This window comes from Motacilla alba, chromosome 12 (assembly GCF_015832195.1).
Source record: "Motacilla alba alba isolate MOTALB_02 chromosome 12, Motacilla_alba_V1.0_pri, whole genome shotgun sequence".
Taxonomy (NCBI): Eukaryota; Metazoa; Chordata; class Aves; order Passeriformes; family Motacillidae; genus Motacilla; species Motacilla alba.
The window spans coordinates 9,016,569-9,032,464 of record NC_052027.1 but is presented as its reverse complement, the minus strand read 5'-3'; the positions used below and the strand labels follow the sequence as shown (position 1 = coordinate 9,032,464).

Here is a 15,896-nt window from a genome sequence, read left to right as displayed (position 1 = left end):
AACCTCTCAGTCTTCTCTCATGCTGTTGTTTGCTGAGCCAGAGAATAAACCCCCCTGATTAAAGGACTACCTGACTCATTGAAGCTTTAGGCAACTCAATTGCTTAGAGCTGCTTGTGGGGGTGGACTGCAAGCAGGACCTGCTCTTACATGGGGGCAGCTGGTAACCTGTGGCAGACAGGTAGGATTTGTTGCAAATGAAGAGTCAGACTGCTGAACAAAGGGCAAAGCTCAGGGATCCCATGGGTAGCCACAGATGCTCATGGCAGAGAACACAAAATTAACACCAGATGGAGAGTTCTTTCTTTTTAAAACCAGTCCAAGTGGGACTGGGTTTTCTTTTCTCTCTCCTCTTACAGGTATTTCATGAGAAGATGAAGTGGCAACAGGCCTGAAGAGTTACACTGTTCTTCACTGCATCGATTGTTTGCAAGCATTTTGTCTCAGTAGTTTTGTCATGTTTACATGTGTAATGTTTTGTTTCAGTTTTGCAGTATGTATAGAAGTTTGCTTCAAGCATTGTTTTGGGTTGCTACATCGGGCAAAAAAGATTCCTCTACCACTTCCTACCTCCTTGGAGCAAAATATAAAGTTATTGTAAATAAAAATTGGGGAAGTGTTCGCTCCAAACCCAGGACCCTGACTGAAATGATGTGCTGGTGGTCTTCACCTTGCCTGCCAAGGAGGTTGAAATGGCCCATTGCAGGGGGAATAATCAAGTGACAGCTGATACAAGATTTGGATAAATCTTGAACTACACAGACTAATTTGCAGGTATGTCAAATTAGAAAGATTGTTTTTCTGGACTTTAGGCAGATAATTTGAGCCCATGAAGTTTACACTTCTGTCAGCTTAGCTTTTTCACTATCTGCTAGTTACAAGAGAGCTCAGATGCCAAATCAGACTTTTAAGATCTCCTCTCCCCCACAACCCTGAGTGCTTCCCAGATGTAGTATTTTATCACTCATAATCTGACACGTGGCAATGTGTTCCCAGGGTAATTCTTCATTGTACCAAGACACCCACCGTGAATGAAATCCATAAGCATCCAACAGGAAGTTTCTATTTAAAGGGGGGTAAGTATCTGAAGATCTGCATAGCCCTGGCTATGAAAAACAAGTTGTTGGTTCAAATATCAGCACTAACTGACTCAGCAGCAACACAACTCACTGGGAGATTTAGCTTAAGCATCTCTGAGCTGAGCAGTGCAAACAGATAAAAAAGGTAAAAGATAAGACAAAAAAATCTAAAAAATCTGTTCCAGACAGACACGCTCTGCTCACTCTGTGCAGCCAGAATTTCCTTTCAGTGTCTTTCTACAGAATTGGAAAAGGCAGCCAAGCCCATGCACTCTGTTCCTTCCATTGTCTGCCATCACTTGTGCCAAAAAAATGATCCTAATTTTCTTGAAGAAAGTAATTCTTGAACACTACCTGCAAGCCAACAGCAAAGCTGCTATTTAAATATTAGAGACCTCTTGAATGCATTCTCATTTCAGAAGTAAACCCAGCAGTGAATCAGGGTGTCAGACCAGAGTTTGCAAAGGGTTAACATTGGACACGGGATGCCATTAGTAATGCAATCCCCCAGGAGGGGGGTCAGAGGTGTCTGCCAAGGGAACAGACGGGATGGTTCGCATACTTACATGTTTGGATGAGGTGGGCTGAACTCGAGCTTCTACTAGCAACTGGGCAGCATTAGACTTGTGCCTGAAAAGGCAATTGAAGAATGATCAAATCAAGTTCTGAACACATTTTGCATCGTTAAATTGATCCTTCTTGCCTGAATAAACAGTTGTCTCTGCACAAATAGTAGGGTAGGTTTCAACAAGGAAAGTGGAAATGTCTCCTGTGTGAGGCTCTTTCATACAGAGAGCTGAGCTTCCATCAACAAAACTTTACAAGAGTTTATTCAGAACCAGGAATACTACTTCTCCTGGGAATGTATTAACATTTCCCTTATATAATATCTTGATGAATATTTTTCTACAACTATCTCTCTCCCCTGAAAAATTATTTTTAAGCTAAGATTTTCCATCCATACTCCTGGAGTAGTCCTAAGCCACTGTCCACAATAACACACAGCAGTGAGGCTCCAGACTGTCTCCTATTCCTCTGTAAAATTAAGCCGTCCTGGTTAAGTCTCACTTTAACTCCAGACTATTGTCTATTTAAGTCATTACTCTGTGACAGATTATCACCCTTTAGGCATATGAAGCTGTCTATCAGCAGCCATAGAATTAAACATATTTTGCTGTTTGTGATTTCCTTTGTAGATTAATGTTTATATCTCACTGATTCAGAAACAGCAGCATCACTGTTGTGGCCTTGCTGCAAGTCCTCCCTCCTCACCAGCACTTCTTAGTTGTACTAGTGAGGGTTTTTTTTGACAATTTCATTTTTTACCAAGAGAGAAGTTTGAGGACTAGATCAACAGGAGAACAATTTGCAAATTCATCACTTTAGGAGTAAACCCTCCCCCAAATTTCCTCTTGTTTAAGTCTCATTAGTTAACCTGCAGGATCACCCAGAGCTGCTATGCAGGAATCTCACCCTCCTTAAACCCAGAGAAAAGCTTTCACAGGATACAGGGTAACCAAGGAGGCAACAGCATCCACAGACAGCACGCATAGACAGCATGCATTTTCCATACATTCTTTGGGTAAAGTTGCTGGCTACAGGGCAAAAAATGTCTGGGCAGAATGAGTCAAGCTGATATGCTCTCTATTTTCAGACAATGTTCAGTTCTGAGCCAGTATTCTGTGGTGGGGCTACAGCCAGCAGTGCCTCCCAATGCACTTCCTGCATATGGTTCAGAATATAAATAAAATAATTAAATAATAATAAAAAAAAGCCCAAACCCTCTTTTTGAAATCAGCTGGAAGGCTGTTACAGTGACACTGCCCAAACAAGGGAGCTGCAGTGCTCAGTTCTCTCACTTTATCCTCTCCTGCTCCCCAAATGCTGGCCAGCTTGGGAAAGAACATCACTTAAGGTCAAAAGGAACAAAAACTTCAGTGTGAATGTACTACTAAAGACTACAGTAGTATAGGGTCAGTGCTCCTTTATGATTTATGGCTCCTGTGTTCAAAGCAGAACACATGTTATCTTAAGGTCTATTAAATAAATATAGATGCAGCACTCTCAATCTGCTATTATCTAGAGGGTTCCTAACATGACAATAATTCCTAAACTGAAAGACATTCACCACTACTACCCTCTCCCTGCTTAAAAATTTCTTACAGGCAGTGTAGCCTCAAAAAATCAGTAGCTTTCCTCTGCTCCCTAAAATGGACTGTGTGTCCTGCTTCCAGGTCCAGAGACACTTGCCAAAAATACCTATGGAGCACCCTGAGCATTTCTGCAAAGCCAGGGGGGAAAGCACTAAGCACAGATGAGATGAGATACTTACCTTTCCAAAATCTCTGAGATTTGCCAGTGGAAACTAACTAATACTAGCTTTGCAACAGCATGTGATACCTAGGTGGAAAATAAAAGAAAAAAGGTCAAACTTTGCACATTTTGAAGCCACACCTCTGCTTAGGAGTATGATTTTCATATAAAAACTGTACAATCTCAGTACAATATCCCAGTGATAATCAATTCACATTAAATTGCTAGGCATGATGCTCACATCTGCAATACAAAATCTGAAATGAAGCATGGGTGTACCAAAAACTAACTCACGTACTTTGTTACAATAGCACAGAGAGGAAGGAATCAAGAATGCACTGGGTTATCTTAACTGCTCATGGAAGCCCCACGTCCAGTCCTGACTGTCATCACCACTCCAGAGGGCCACAGTAGACTGCAATCAGGGTCCTCACCAAAAATGCAAAAGAGGAACCTCAGGGCAGACAAAAATCCCTTACTGAGGTGGAGAAGCAGCAACAGGCTGCAAATGCAGGCAAACTGTGACAGCAAAGGGTATGGGGAAAATACAAAACATTTTGCCAGCCCTTCACTGTGGAGAAGAAAGTTACAGTCTGGAGTGGAGAGGAAGATAGAAAACTACAGTGACAGGGCTGTTTCCATGCAGAGCTGCTGGCATTACGTGGACTCTTGGCAAACACTAGCACAATCCGTGCTAGCCTGAGCACCATCAGAGTATGCAACATGACATTTAAAGTCATGCTACAAGGGTACAAGCAAACAAGTTCTCCTTCATTTTATGTATTAGTTTATTTCAGAAGAAAATAGACTTCTCTGCTTGCACAAAAAGACTCCTACCCACCAAGATGACAGACATCTGCTGAGCTGATAGACCTTCACCCTGCTTCTCAACACCTTCAGGTCCTAGAGTTCAAACAAAGCAGGTGTCCTCCAAACAACAGACCCTTTCCAGGGGAATTCGGAGGGCTGACAATGCCTGTCTCCTCACTGCTATTTGTGCTAGGAAGCACCTGGGCAAGTTCAGTGTCTGCACTTCTGCATTCAAACACCCTCTGAGACCAAAGGGCTCTGCCTCCCACACTCCAAGATGAGCTGTCACCAAGGCATCCCTCTACTTTGCCCACAGAAAACAGCTCCTTCTGTTCTAGCTGCAGGAAAAGTTGTTTTTTTTCCTCCTAGAGAAGCTGTCAGTCCCAATCATGGGCTGAAATGCCACAAGCCCTCTTGAACCCTGCTACAGGTGAATCACAGCATGTGATGAAGTACAGACAGCACACCAACACAATCCTGGAAGGAAAAACAAGCAATGGTCACTCCTACAAAAACAGTCAGGCTCTGCACACCTAGAAGCAGCATATTCATTACTCTCCTAAGTCAAGCCTGCTCAAGAGGTGCAGTTTCACAACACAACTGACCTACTGCTGCCACATGATACTGCCCTGATCCTGCACTGGCATTTTTCAGTGCTGGACAGTTGGGTCAGTGAATTAAATCAGGGCAACACCAACACACAAAGCAGATGTGGTGTTTAACTGATTCTTATCAATCTCTACATTCTGATGTGCCCACTTTGCTGGTCACTATGAAATCCCTCTAACAAAAGAGCAATTTTCAATATACAAATAACCCTTTTTCTAGGAGAACCAAAGCATTAGCTCATGCAGTGCAAGATCTGGCACGTCACCTTCCTCAACTTTAGCAGCAATGTGATGTGACCCTCTGAAAAGAAAGGCTGCCAGGCAGCATTGCCCTCCCTCCCAGCACAGAAGCCTGTGACTAGATGGAGCGTGGCACACAGGGCTGCTGCTGCCAACACACACAGTCTGCATGGATGAAGTGACACTGCCAGCCTAGGATGGGTTGTTATCTTAAGCCCCCAGCCTGGCAGACCCAGACAGACACCTCTGACTTGTCTGTACAAGGAAAACATCTGCATTTGAGTCTGTAAAACAAATAAGCACCAGGAATGTGGTCTCTACAAGACTGGCTTCCTACAAATGCAAACCACATGCTAATGAATCATTCTTTAGTAGTAATGAAACTATTTCTCAGTAGCAGTAAGGAAGAACTGACAGAAGAAAACAAACTGCTGGACTTAAATGGGAAGTTGATTTGTAACATAGGAAAATGAGTATTTTTCAGTTGGATTTTCAGAGCCTGAGGTATAGAATTTGTTGCAGCATCCCAATTCAATGGAGTAACTTGTTCCCTGAGGAGGAGTCAAGTACATTCAAGACTGAAAATGTATGGAAAGAGAATGACAAATACCAGCAGACATTTCTGAAATCTAACAAACTATCCTAACACAATCAAATGCTTTTGAGCTAAATTATAAGTCAGGCACATTGTGCAATTAATGCTCCAGAAGGATTCCAGACTAACAGATCTAGAAGAGTAACAAAGCTTCTGTGACTATTCCTATTTAACTCCAACTACAAACACTGACTGGATCAGCTGTAGTGCTAATTTTAGTACTTTCATCATAAAAGCACACAAGAATACAAGAAATAGAAATTTTCAATTCATAAAGCCTGATCCATGACATTAGACCACTTTCATAAAAGCCCTGAAGCAGAAAAATTTTTGATACTACCTGATCGGAGCGCATGTGATCTTGCAAAACAGAAGTCCCAGAGTCAGACAGTTGCAGCAACAAATGCAGTCTCCTTAGCACAGAAGTACCAGTTCTTACAGATTAAAGACAGGTAACATTCAGACTGTAAGGAAGAGGGATAAGAGAGGAGCAAACAGCTGTTGATGCTGGGGCTGTGCCTGCAGAGTGGAGTCTCACCACATGCTATGTCCTGCTCACCGACAGCAAGGCTGGGAACTCAGAAGAATTTACAAATGTAAATACCATCAGGGGCCAACACTACTGAGGAGATTCCAGAAAACAAGCACGAGAAGAAAAACAAATGTTTAACAAAAGCCTGCTTCTATTGATTAGCTGCACTCCCCAGCCTCTCTTCAATGACTGCATACTCACAATGACTGAATGATTGTACCAAGTCAGCCAGTTCTTCCACAATAACACCCCAGAGCAGCTGAAGTATTTCTTTGTAAGCAAGAGCAAAAACATGCTGAGCACAGAAAAATACCATTGCACTCAGAAGTTTGGTCCATGTGTACATATTCATTATCTTTCAGTACTGAAGAAGCAACGCACAGAAGCTGACACTGCTGGCACACTGTCCAATGAAGCATTTCCCTGACAGGCAGAAGTTTCACCCAATGAAGTATCTCAAACTTACAAAGCACTTCAGAAAGAGCACTGATTCAGTCCCCTATCAGTCACTGGGTGCCACAAGATCTCAGCAACAGTAATGCTTTGTCTCAGGCACAAAACATATTAAAAAAAAAAATTACGCCTCTGATAAATTGTCTGCTTTGTTTAAACTTTCCTGTTCCCATTTCAGAATCCTAAGAACCAAAAAAGGCAGTAACACAGCCCACTTGGTGTCTTGCTGGCAGCAGCTTCTTTCAGTGAAACACTTCTACAGACCCCAGTGCAAAGGGAATGCATATTCTATATGTTGCACGATTTCAGTATTTGCTTGCAACCCATCAATTATGCCAGTGCTTCTGTATAGCCTGACTTCTCCCAAACTCCTCTATCTGGGATTAAATTCATTAAAGTTTAGAAGCTGAAAGCAATAGTCAATGCTATTTTTTTTTCTTTTCCTCATTCTCATTTCTCCACCACTAGCTTAGAACGTTAATATCAAAGATAAGCCCAGTCCAAATCTGGACCTGGAAAATTTCTGACCAAAGACCAGACTTCTTTCTCCATGATGTGGTAGTAAAACTGAACAGACAGAATCTCATCCAATCTGCCATTTCCAGCTTTATTTTAAAACAGGAACTTTATTACCTCCAAACCCTCTTCCAAACCTCCACCAGTTTAACTCTGACTTATGGAGGGCTGCTGATTGCCAGGAATGGCACCAAATGTTGATCAGTGCAGTGGAAAAGGGGAACAGCACCCATGTGCAGAGCAAGGGTGCCATGAGGAAGCTGTTCTGCATAAGGAAAGGACTCTACAGAGGTTGTAAAAAATGTCTGAATATTTTACACAGTGCTGAACAAAATCAGATTCTGAAAGTGGAACAAAATTGTAATGCCACTGCATCAAACACAAATGTATCCATTTTCTGGAAGAGTACACAGTATTTTTTTTCATTATTATTTCCATCTCAATTTATCTGCTAGGTTCTTTAGTCTCCAAGATAAGCAAAATTCTCACACTTCTGAAGTGTGAAAGAGAGTCTGGCACTCTTTAGGGTGAGACAATATCAAAAGAGTTTGCAAAGAATTTCTGCAGGTCCCTTGCTGTGTTCAGAGGGCTCTAAAACAATTGTCTCAACTTGCTTCCTTAGATAAGCCAAGGTGTTTAGAGAGCTGATGTTTCATCTCTTTACAGCAGAAAATCTTTTCAACCATGCCACCTTGACAATTGCAAATTCAGACAGAAATGTTTCCTAAAAGCTAAAAAAGACACCACCTTTTGTAGAGCTTATATTCTACAGAAATTGCTCAAGCATATTTGTATCACATGCATATCTCATGAGTTCATTTTTCTCAAAGAGAAGGCCTATTTTTTGGAGGTGCATTTCAACCCTCATTTTTGCAGAGATATGGTATCAGGAATTTAAAACATCACACGATTCTTGAAAAGATTCAGTTCAGAATGAGTTGGAGATGATAGGGTCTGGTTGGAGCTGACATCCCACGGCTTTGCACCAAGCTGACAATTCCTGTTAGATCAGGATTGCACTGAAATGTCTGCCCAAGAAGAACACAAATCTGGCATAAAGAAATGTAGCTTCCATTTCTTTTCTTTTCCCTAATCAAAGGTTTTTATACAAATAGATTTAAACAAATAGCATTAATCTTGAGAAGCATTTGTTTTAACCCACAAATAGTTTTTGTTAGTTCCACAATGAAAGGATGAACTTCAAAAGATACTGGTTTGTGTGTTGCATCCAAACCTCTATAAACACACTAAAATTCTTTACAACAGGAAAGGCACACAGAGCAAAAGCCTCTAAAATTGTTTCTGTTGGTAAGAAACTATGGCAGAACAGAGACTGAGCTGAGCTGGCAGTAAAGCAACACCTTAGAAAGAAACCATAATTTGTATTGAGTAATTTCACTGAAGAAAAAAATCCCTTCAGACATGCTTTACTTCAGTATGCTGAGGTAAGGAAAGTAACCCACAAATGGAAAAAAATTCATTTTATACTTGTTTTTCTTGTGGAAAGTAGATCTGACTCCCTCCATGCCCCAGTGGAAAAATTATGTGACTGCCCTGTTTTTACTGGAGGGTTTTTCAGAAAACTGCAGCAGTATCAAGAATTAAGCAAGGGCAACCTAAAGCTTTTTTTTGGACCATACTTCGTCTTTTGATTTACCTCTTGAAAGCAGACTTCCTATATATAATATAGGAAATTACTTCCTGTATGCAATCCTAGTAGAAAACTCATGAGGACTCGCATCACCTGCCATAAACAACCCAAGTGTTCAGTCTTGTAGCAAAATCCTTCATATCTATTACATTCTGAGCATAAGAATATTGCTTTTAAAATTGAACTCTAATTAATTTCTTCCAACAGGAAAACCAGACAGTCTTAAAACAAAAACATATATAACTGTATTTCCTTTTTTCTTGAGTTTAGTCAAATTATTTTTAGAAGGTGAGAAAAAGCCTTCCACCTTTAGGTTTCACACAGAGGGTAGATTATGATTTGTCTGACATTTCAGGCCCTCTCCTGATTCCAGACTGCAGGCTGCAGCAGGTATGAAATGCCATTTAAGAGACTGTAGCTGCACTCTCAATATCATGGAAAGGTTTTGTCAAACAGCACTTCATAAGCTCTGCTTCATCACAGGGTTTTAATCTGTACCCTGTCACTCACCTTCTGGCATGCAGAGACCTGGTGCCAGTCTGCAAGATTAGAAGCATATTTAGGAGGCAGACTGCAGTTTGGGGATGACAAACACTGCTGGTGTTACACCACTGTGGTGAAGCTGTCAGTGCATAACCTAGTTGGCCACGTACTGAAGAAAGGGGATCTGGGGTTAAATTCCAGATCTTTGCCCACATTTACACATGGCTTTAATCCATCTGCTCTCCTACACAAGGACAGCAACAATTTCAGCTGCAGCTGCCAACAAACAGGATCAGTAGGACTCAGCTAGGAAATCTCAACATACGTATTTCTCAAGCTGTTAGGCTATTCTTCCTGAGGAAATTCAGAAATAAATATTAAAAGAACAGAAACATTTAAGCAAGCTGGTATGCCAGAAGGCATTATTACAAAACAGCTATGAGATCCCTTCTTTGAAAGATTTAGAGCGAAAGAAATGCAGCATGAAAGCTGTAAGGCAGCACACAGATATAAGATTGACATGAGACTCCCCAGCTGTCCTCCCTGCAGTTATTCCTCCCAAAGCAACACAGTGTGAGAGCACCAGTGCTGCACTGTGCTCCCCGAATGCTGCCAACAGCCAGCAACACAGCCCCTGCCCAGCTGCTCGCCCAGCAAAGCACAGCGCGAGTGGACAATTCCTTCTGGTTGACAGAGGAGGATTCAGAAGGTGCACAGGGCAGAAGCAAAGGTCTGGTAATAACCTGAACCCACATAATTGTAACCAGTGGCTCAGAACACTGGGCAGCCAACTCCAAACTGGGAGCACTGGTGTGTGCACACAGCCACAGTGGAGCAGGGCTTAGGTAACTTTGCAGTGAGTAATCCCTGCTCAGCCCCAAATAACACAGTCCTTCACTCAACAACCCCAGCTCTAAGGGCATTTTACTTTTGTTATACAAAGATGAAGAGGAGGAACATCTGCTTTGCACAACAGTGTTTCACAGTGCACAACAGCTCCTTTCTGCCACACCATCCTTAACAGGCACAGCACAAATTTGGCAAAGTGTTCAGCTGCTTCATGCTGCTCCTGTAATCACGATGTCCAGCTGTAAGCTTGCAACATGAAACAGTTACTGGAAGATTGTTTTGGCATTTTTATTGACTCGCGTTCTGCCCCTACCTCCCACCAAGACCACGCTCATCAACAGCTACGAACAGATTATTCCCCTCACTGCAGAGTCATACTGGCTGTAAGACACACTTAAGGTGTGAATCACAAAGAAATGTGTGGGCTATAATCACCCTCCACATTTGTGCTCATTTTTTCAGTCGAGTTGAGAATTTCAGCATTCCTAGGCAATAAGTAACAATATTGTTTTCTCTCCTCAAATGACTCCAGGGAAGTGTCACAAGGTTGCAAGGTCTGGGCTCTCCAGCCACTTCTCTTATTCTGCGGACTGGAACTTTAAAAAAATCTAATACACTTTTAAAAAACCAAAATATTTTTATGAGCCAAAACAAAACATACTGAAGACAGTCACACTGAAGTTCGATACACTCATGTCCTCTTGATACTACTGAAGGACAGGCACTGTGAATGTGTAGGCAAAACCACAACTTTTGCATTGCAGAACTTCCAGGATCTTTCTGTTCAGGAACAAAAAATGGGTGAAGGACAAGGTAAAGGACACTCAAACATGAGTGCTCCTAAGGGTTACAGCTTCAGACTGGATGTCCCACATGATGTTGGCTTGGTGTTAAAATACAGAACACAGTATTTCTTATTTATATTTTATATCTATTTATATTATTTGTGATTAATAATATTTTAATAAATATTATAATTTAATATTATTTATATATTTTTATATATATAAACCTGCACGTCCTGACTAATCTGGGGGTTTATGGATACTTTGAAACAACGTGTTATCTTTGCCAAACAGCACCACAGGGGTTCTGTGAAAAAGTCAAATTTGCCTATCAGGTTCTGCCATTTATAAAAAATTATATTTAAATATTTACTGCTTACTAATGCTTACCAATGTGGGCGCTTATGGACTTAAACTTCGAACATAAATTTTTGAAACACTGCTCTTATGTACATGCATTTTAATACATTAAGAGCCTTTAGTCCCTCTCCTGCACCTGAGGTACCCAGGCACAGTGAGGCTTTAACAGCGCCATTTGACACTGCAGAAAGTTCCATGAAGTCATCGTGGCATTGAAAGGATGGCACTGCAGGTTGGTTCAGATGAGCAGCACCCCCAGCACACTCTGGGCCATGGTTTGAACAGCAGGGCACACACACACAGAGCGGGGTCCTGACACATGGCTCTTCACAGACCCTTTGTGCTCGCAGGGAACGGGCTCCTTCAGGGAGGGCTGCCAGTCCCATGCACATGACCCTGGGGTGCTGGAGATGGTATTTGCAAAGGAGCTCTGCCAGCTCTCACCAAGCAGCTCTACGAACCAACTGCTCTGGGTCAGGGCAATTGGAATGTGTGGAGCAGCCTCAGAGGGCTGTGTTTTCACGGGTAAAAACTTATCTAGCTCCATGAAAAGATGCAACATCAGTATGCTGAGCCAGAACACATGAAAAACTGGTTTGTCTCTGAAAGATCAGTAGAGATGACATAGATTAACAGAATTATGTCATGATATCAAATACTTTTTGCATCTACCAAGATTTACTCTTCAAGGGACAGAGCTAAAGAAACCCACATCACAAACTGTAATTTCAGGAAGCAGAGGAAGTAAGTTTTTTGCTCTCTGAGAAATATTAGCAGATCACTCAAATTAGTGAAGTGAAAAGTGTGAGTTCTTCAGCCTTACAATTCCTTTGGTTTTAGTGGAAAGACATCAGCTCCAATTGCCTGTAGGACCACATGACTATCTTCCCTTGTTAGCAGAAAGGAAAAGATCACAGATAGGTCACAGATTCCTCATGACTGACAATCAGCTAACACCTGAGGTCAAGGTAAACTTTTTTTCATAAATTCTAATTGCAATTGTTTTATCTAGTGGTTTATTAAAACAAAGTAACGCTAGAAAAATCCACCTCATCACTGAAACAGAGAAACCATTGCCAGTTATTTGAAACATTACAGATACTCCACACATGTATGGAGACCCTCAGCAGAGCCAGGAAGCATCAACAAATAAAAGCAATATGACATCATCATACACTTTACTGCTTGCCAGTGACAGGCTCAGCTTTGTTTGCACAACTGCTCAGTATCACACTGTTTGCATGTACTGATAAGCCACTCCAGGACCCACAATCACTCAATGACAACTGACAGAGTTATCTCGAATGCACAGTTACTACTATACCATTTTAATTCATTATTTTTGAAAGATACTGTATCTTATAATTATATTTAGTTCTTAAAAAGAAGTGTTGTGAATTCACTTGCTGGTCTGCAGGCAATACAGGCCACTCTGCTTTTGAGAGCATTGTCCTTTGCAAGTGTTGACTGTGGGCAAGTGACCTTTTGAGGAATTAAAAGTGACCTGCTTCAATTCACAGGCCTTTTGGTCGGAGAAGCACGGTTTTGGGTATTCATTCAAGATTTTCTTCTGGTATGTTTCAACAGAGATAGCCTGTCCTAATTTTAGTAAGGGTATTAACAGAATTTTCCTTAGATCTTCATATTAACAGCACTAACCAAGGAGCAAAGATTTCCTCTTCTTTTCCTTGAACACCAATGAACTCACAGTTCTTACTAAAACCAAAATTAAGGAGAAACTCTCAGAGTAACAAGTATTAAATCTCTCTAGCTTCTCTATGGTTCTGGAATAACCACGAATGTAGCTGCAGGCCTGTCACACAGCACAGCTGGCTTAGTCTACTGCTGCCTCGTTTGCACCAGTGTTTCTATTCAGATTTCCCCACCTGACAAAAAGCAAGTCAGAAGAATTTGAGGCAAAAGTTTCCTACAACAGTAAGAGATACAAGGACATACCTTTAGCTACATGCAGGGTCATTTTCTTTTATCAGACTTCAGATTTTAACTGAGTGCTGTTTCTAACTGAGGTAAACAAAACACAAGCATTTTGTTTAAGAGAGATTCTCTTTCAGTGCATGAAAACTTCTAAACAAGTGCAGGGTGTTCACACCTGACCTGACATTAACCAGCCAGTGCAAGGTTTGCTCAGTTCAGTGCCTTCAGCAAGAATGTGAACAAGGTCAGCTATAAGTCATGGGGAATGCAAACAGCCAAGAAGGTATCCAAAGACCACCTTTCACTACAACACTTTAAAATAAACCAGGAATTTAACAATCACTCTGAAATAGCTGAGCAAAACAGTCTGAAAAACAAATACTATCTATTTAAACTGTTATTAGCCACTAACAGCACAGATAGCAAACATGAAGATGTAAACTCTAAAATTCTGTTTCTGGTCTTTAAAGTGTGTCGACAATATGTCACAAAGAAAAAAGCCACTCAATACCCATGTACGTGTCCTGGAGTTTAACCTTCAGAAAGTGGATCACCTCATGAGATCAGACAGTGGTAGAACATTCCAACTCAGCTTTAAGCCCATTCATTGCATTTATTTTTTATTTCCTTTAGGGAATTGTGTTAATCTATTAGTCTGTGATAGTAAATCACTCAAATACTCATCCATTGGCTTCAACATTGTACCTCCTGAAGATAATCTTTAATTTACCTTTAGCCTTCCCTGTTGGGGCAACCACTCTGCCTTAAATACAGGCTAATGCTGAAAAAGCACCATGTAATCAGTATCTGTCATACAGGAGTAAAGGAGATGAATCAAAATTAACTAGATGCTCCAGAAGAACAATCATCACTATCCAAGGAAAGCTGAGACATTGTGAAAGGCAGTTTTAAAAAGAAAAAGCAGTTTTTACAGCTCAAGCAAATTAATAGAAAAGAAGTTAATACAATTTTTTAAAAAGTCTACCCCTGTTTACTCATATCCATTAAGTCCATTGAAAATAATGATGATCAATAGTCCAGCATGCTCCATTCCATTTCTTTCTTCTCTATGCTTGCTAATTCCATACTAATCCTTTCTATTCCATTTTGTCTCAAAACTAAAAAAAATCACAAGTTTCCTTGGTGGGTGAGAGAGGGGAAGTAAGACAGGGAAGTTGAAGAATTGTAAGCAAGTATGCCAGGAAGCAAAAAGCAAATGCTGCAGATACACAAGAGATATCCAATAAAAGTGCAACTGTGGGACTACAGTTGCTGGAGAAAAGAGAGTTAATGTGGCACTTCAAGGGCTAAAGCCTGAGTGTGTGGCTTACAAGATCACATCATTCCAAACTGCTACTCAAATTCAACTTCATCTTCTTAGGCACAAACCAAAGTGTGCAGCACTTAATTTTAACAGTAAATATGCAGGCCTATTTTTGATATAAAAGAAATCTAGATTTTCTCTCCTTGGGTACTATTTGGGATGAGATTTGAGCTAGCAGGTTGGTATAGTCTGGGCAACCATAATATATGCTCAATGAGACCTTCGGAACTCCTGAAAATTTTATTTTAACACTGGATTTTAAGGACTAAAAGTATTGCTTTCTGTAATTTAATTCAAGAGAACAATATGGCAGGGATCACCTTTTAGGAGAGTGTTCTGTTTGAAGGCAGAAAATAAGATACAGAAAAGCCATTCTATACCTTAATTGGTAAGAACCAAAAGCAACTGGCAGCTGGATCAGAAGTGCTGACCAACTACTCTCATTTGTACTTTTCTGTTGCCTCCAGTTTCTGACAATCTGTAGGGAACTGCAGTCATTCAGAGCTCAGGATGCACATTTTGAAGTAATTACAGAGACAAGTTTAAGAGCAACAAAAAGTACATTTTCTGAGGTGGTAAATGCTGGGCACGAGCACAACATGGCAAAATCACCAAATTATGGGTATCTTTTAAAACCTGTTGTTTATGGTTCACAGTCCTCAGGCTTTATGGTTATACTCTTTCTACTGGACATTGATGTGCAAATGAAGATCAAGAGATCCCTCCCATTTTTAAAATTAGATTTGATTCAGACAGAATGAATTGGAATCAAAACCAACCCAGCACGTTTTTTTTAACATGCTGCAGTCATCACCTGTCCTGCTTTCAGGGGCTCTTCCAGACAAGAGCAAGCACTAGAAGACCTGGTTCATTACAAAGTAGATGCAGCAGTTATTTCAACCAATGTCCACATCTAGAGCTTAGAAAACTCTGCTTTCCTCTAGCCTGCCTCCTCTTCTGACTGACACTACAGCAATCAGTTACAAAAAGAGAAAGAAGACATCACAAAAGTCCTATTGAGCATAATTCCATGGAGCTGACCATGAGTGTGATTTTTCTGTGATGAATTAAGCAACCCAAGAGGTGGCAAGCTCATTGTACTTCAACTGCTGTCACTGCAGCATTAGGGTTAAGAACTGGCATGACAGCTGATCTGTCTTCGGAAGTCCATGATTATTCTCTCAGAACCAACCAAGAAAAGTGTTTTTGTTAGAATTACAGAGTTTTAGCATGTCTTCCTATTTGTCAGTTATGTTCTCAAACACAGGTGCACCAAACTGCACCACCTATGGTTTGATTTGTTTCTTTTTTATATACCCACTTTGCATTGTATTAATGCAGAGTTATAACTCAGGCATTTTGGT

At 40.9% G+C, this 15,896-nt stretch overlaps 1 protein-coding gene across 5 annotated transcripts in view; it reads right to left on the bottom strand.

The window, feature by feature from the left end:
- ARIH2 (ariadne RBR E3 ubiquitin protein ligase 2) overlaps positions 1-15,896 on the bottom strand; it is a 36,747-nt gene that overhangs the window by 16,392 nt on the left and 4,459 nt on the right. For 4 of the 5 annotated variants that reach the window (XM_038148807.1, XM_038148806.1, XM_038148805.1 and 1 more), the window contains 2 exons: positions 3,411-3,478; positions 1,645-1,708 (listed from right to left, as the gene is read on the bottom strand). In XM_038148807.1, coding sequence (XP_038004735.1) covers positions 1,645-1,708; positions 3,411-3,478 — 132 coding nt within the window. Of the gene's footprint in view, positions 1-1,644; positions 1,709-3,410; positions 3,479-5,984; positions 15,887-15,896 lie in introns of those variants that run through there. The other variant, XM_038148808.1, reaches the window with a different exon arrangement.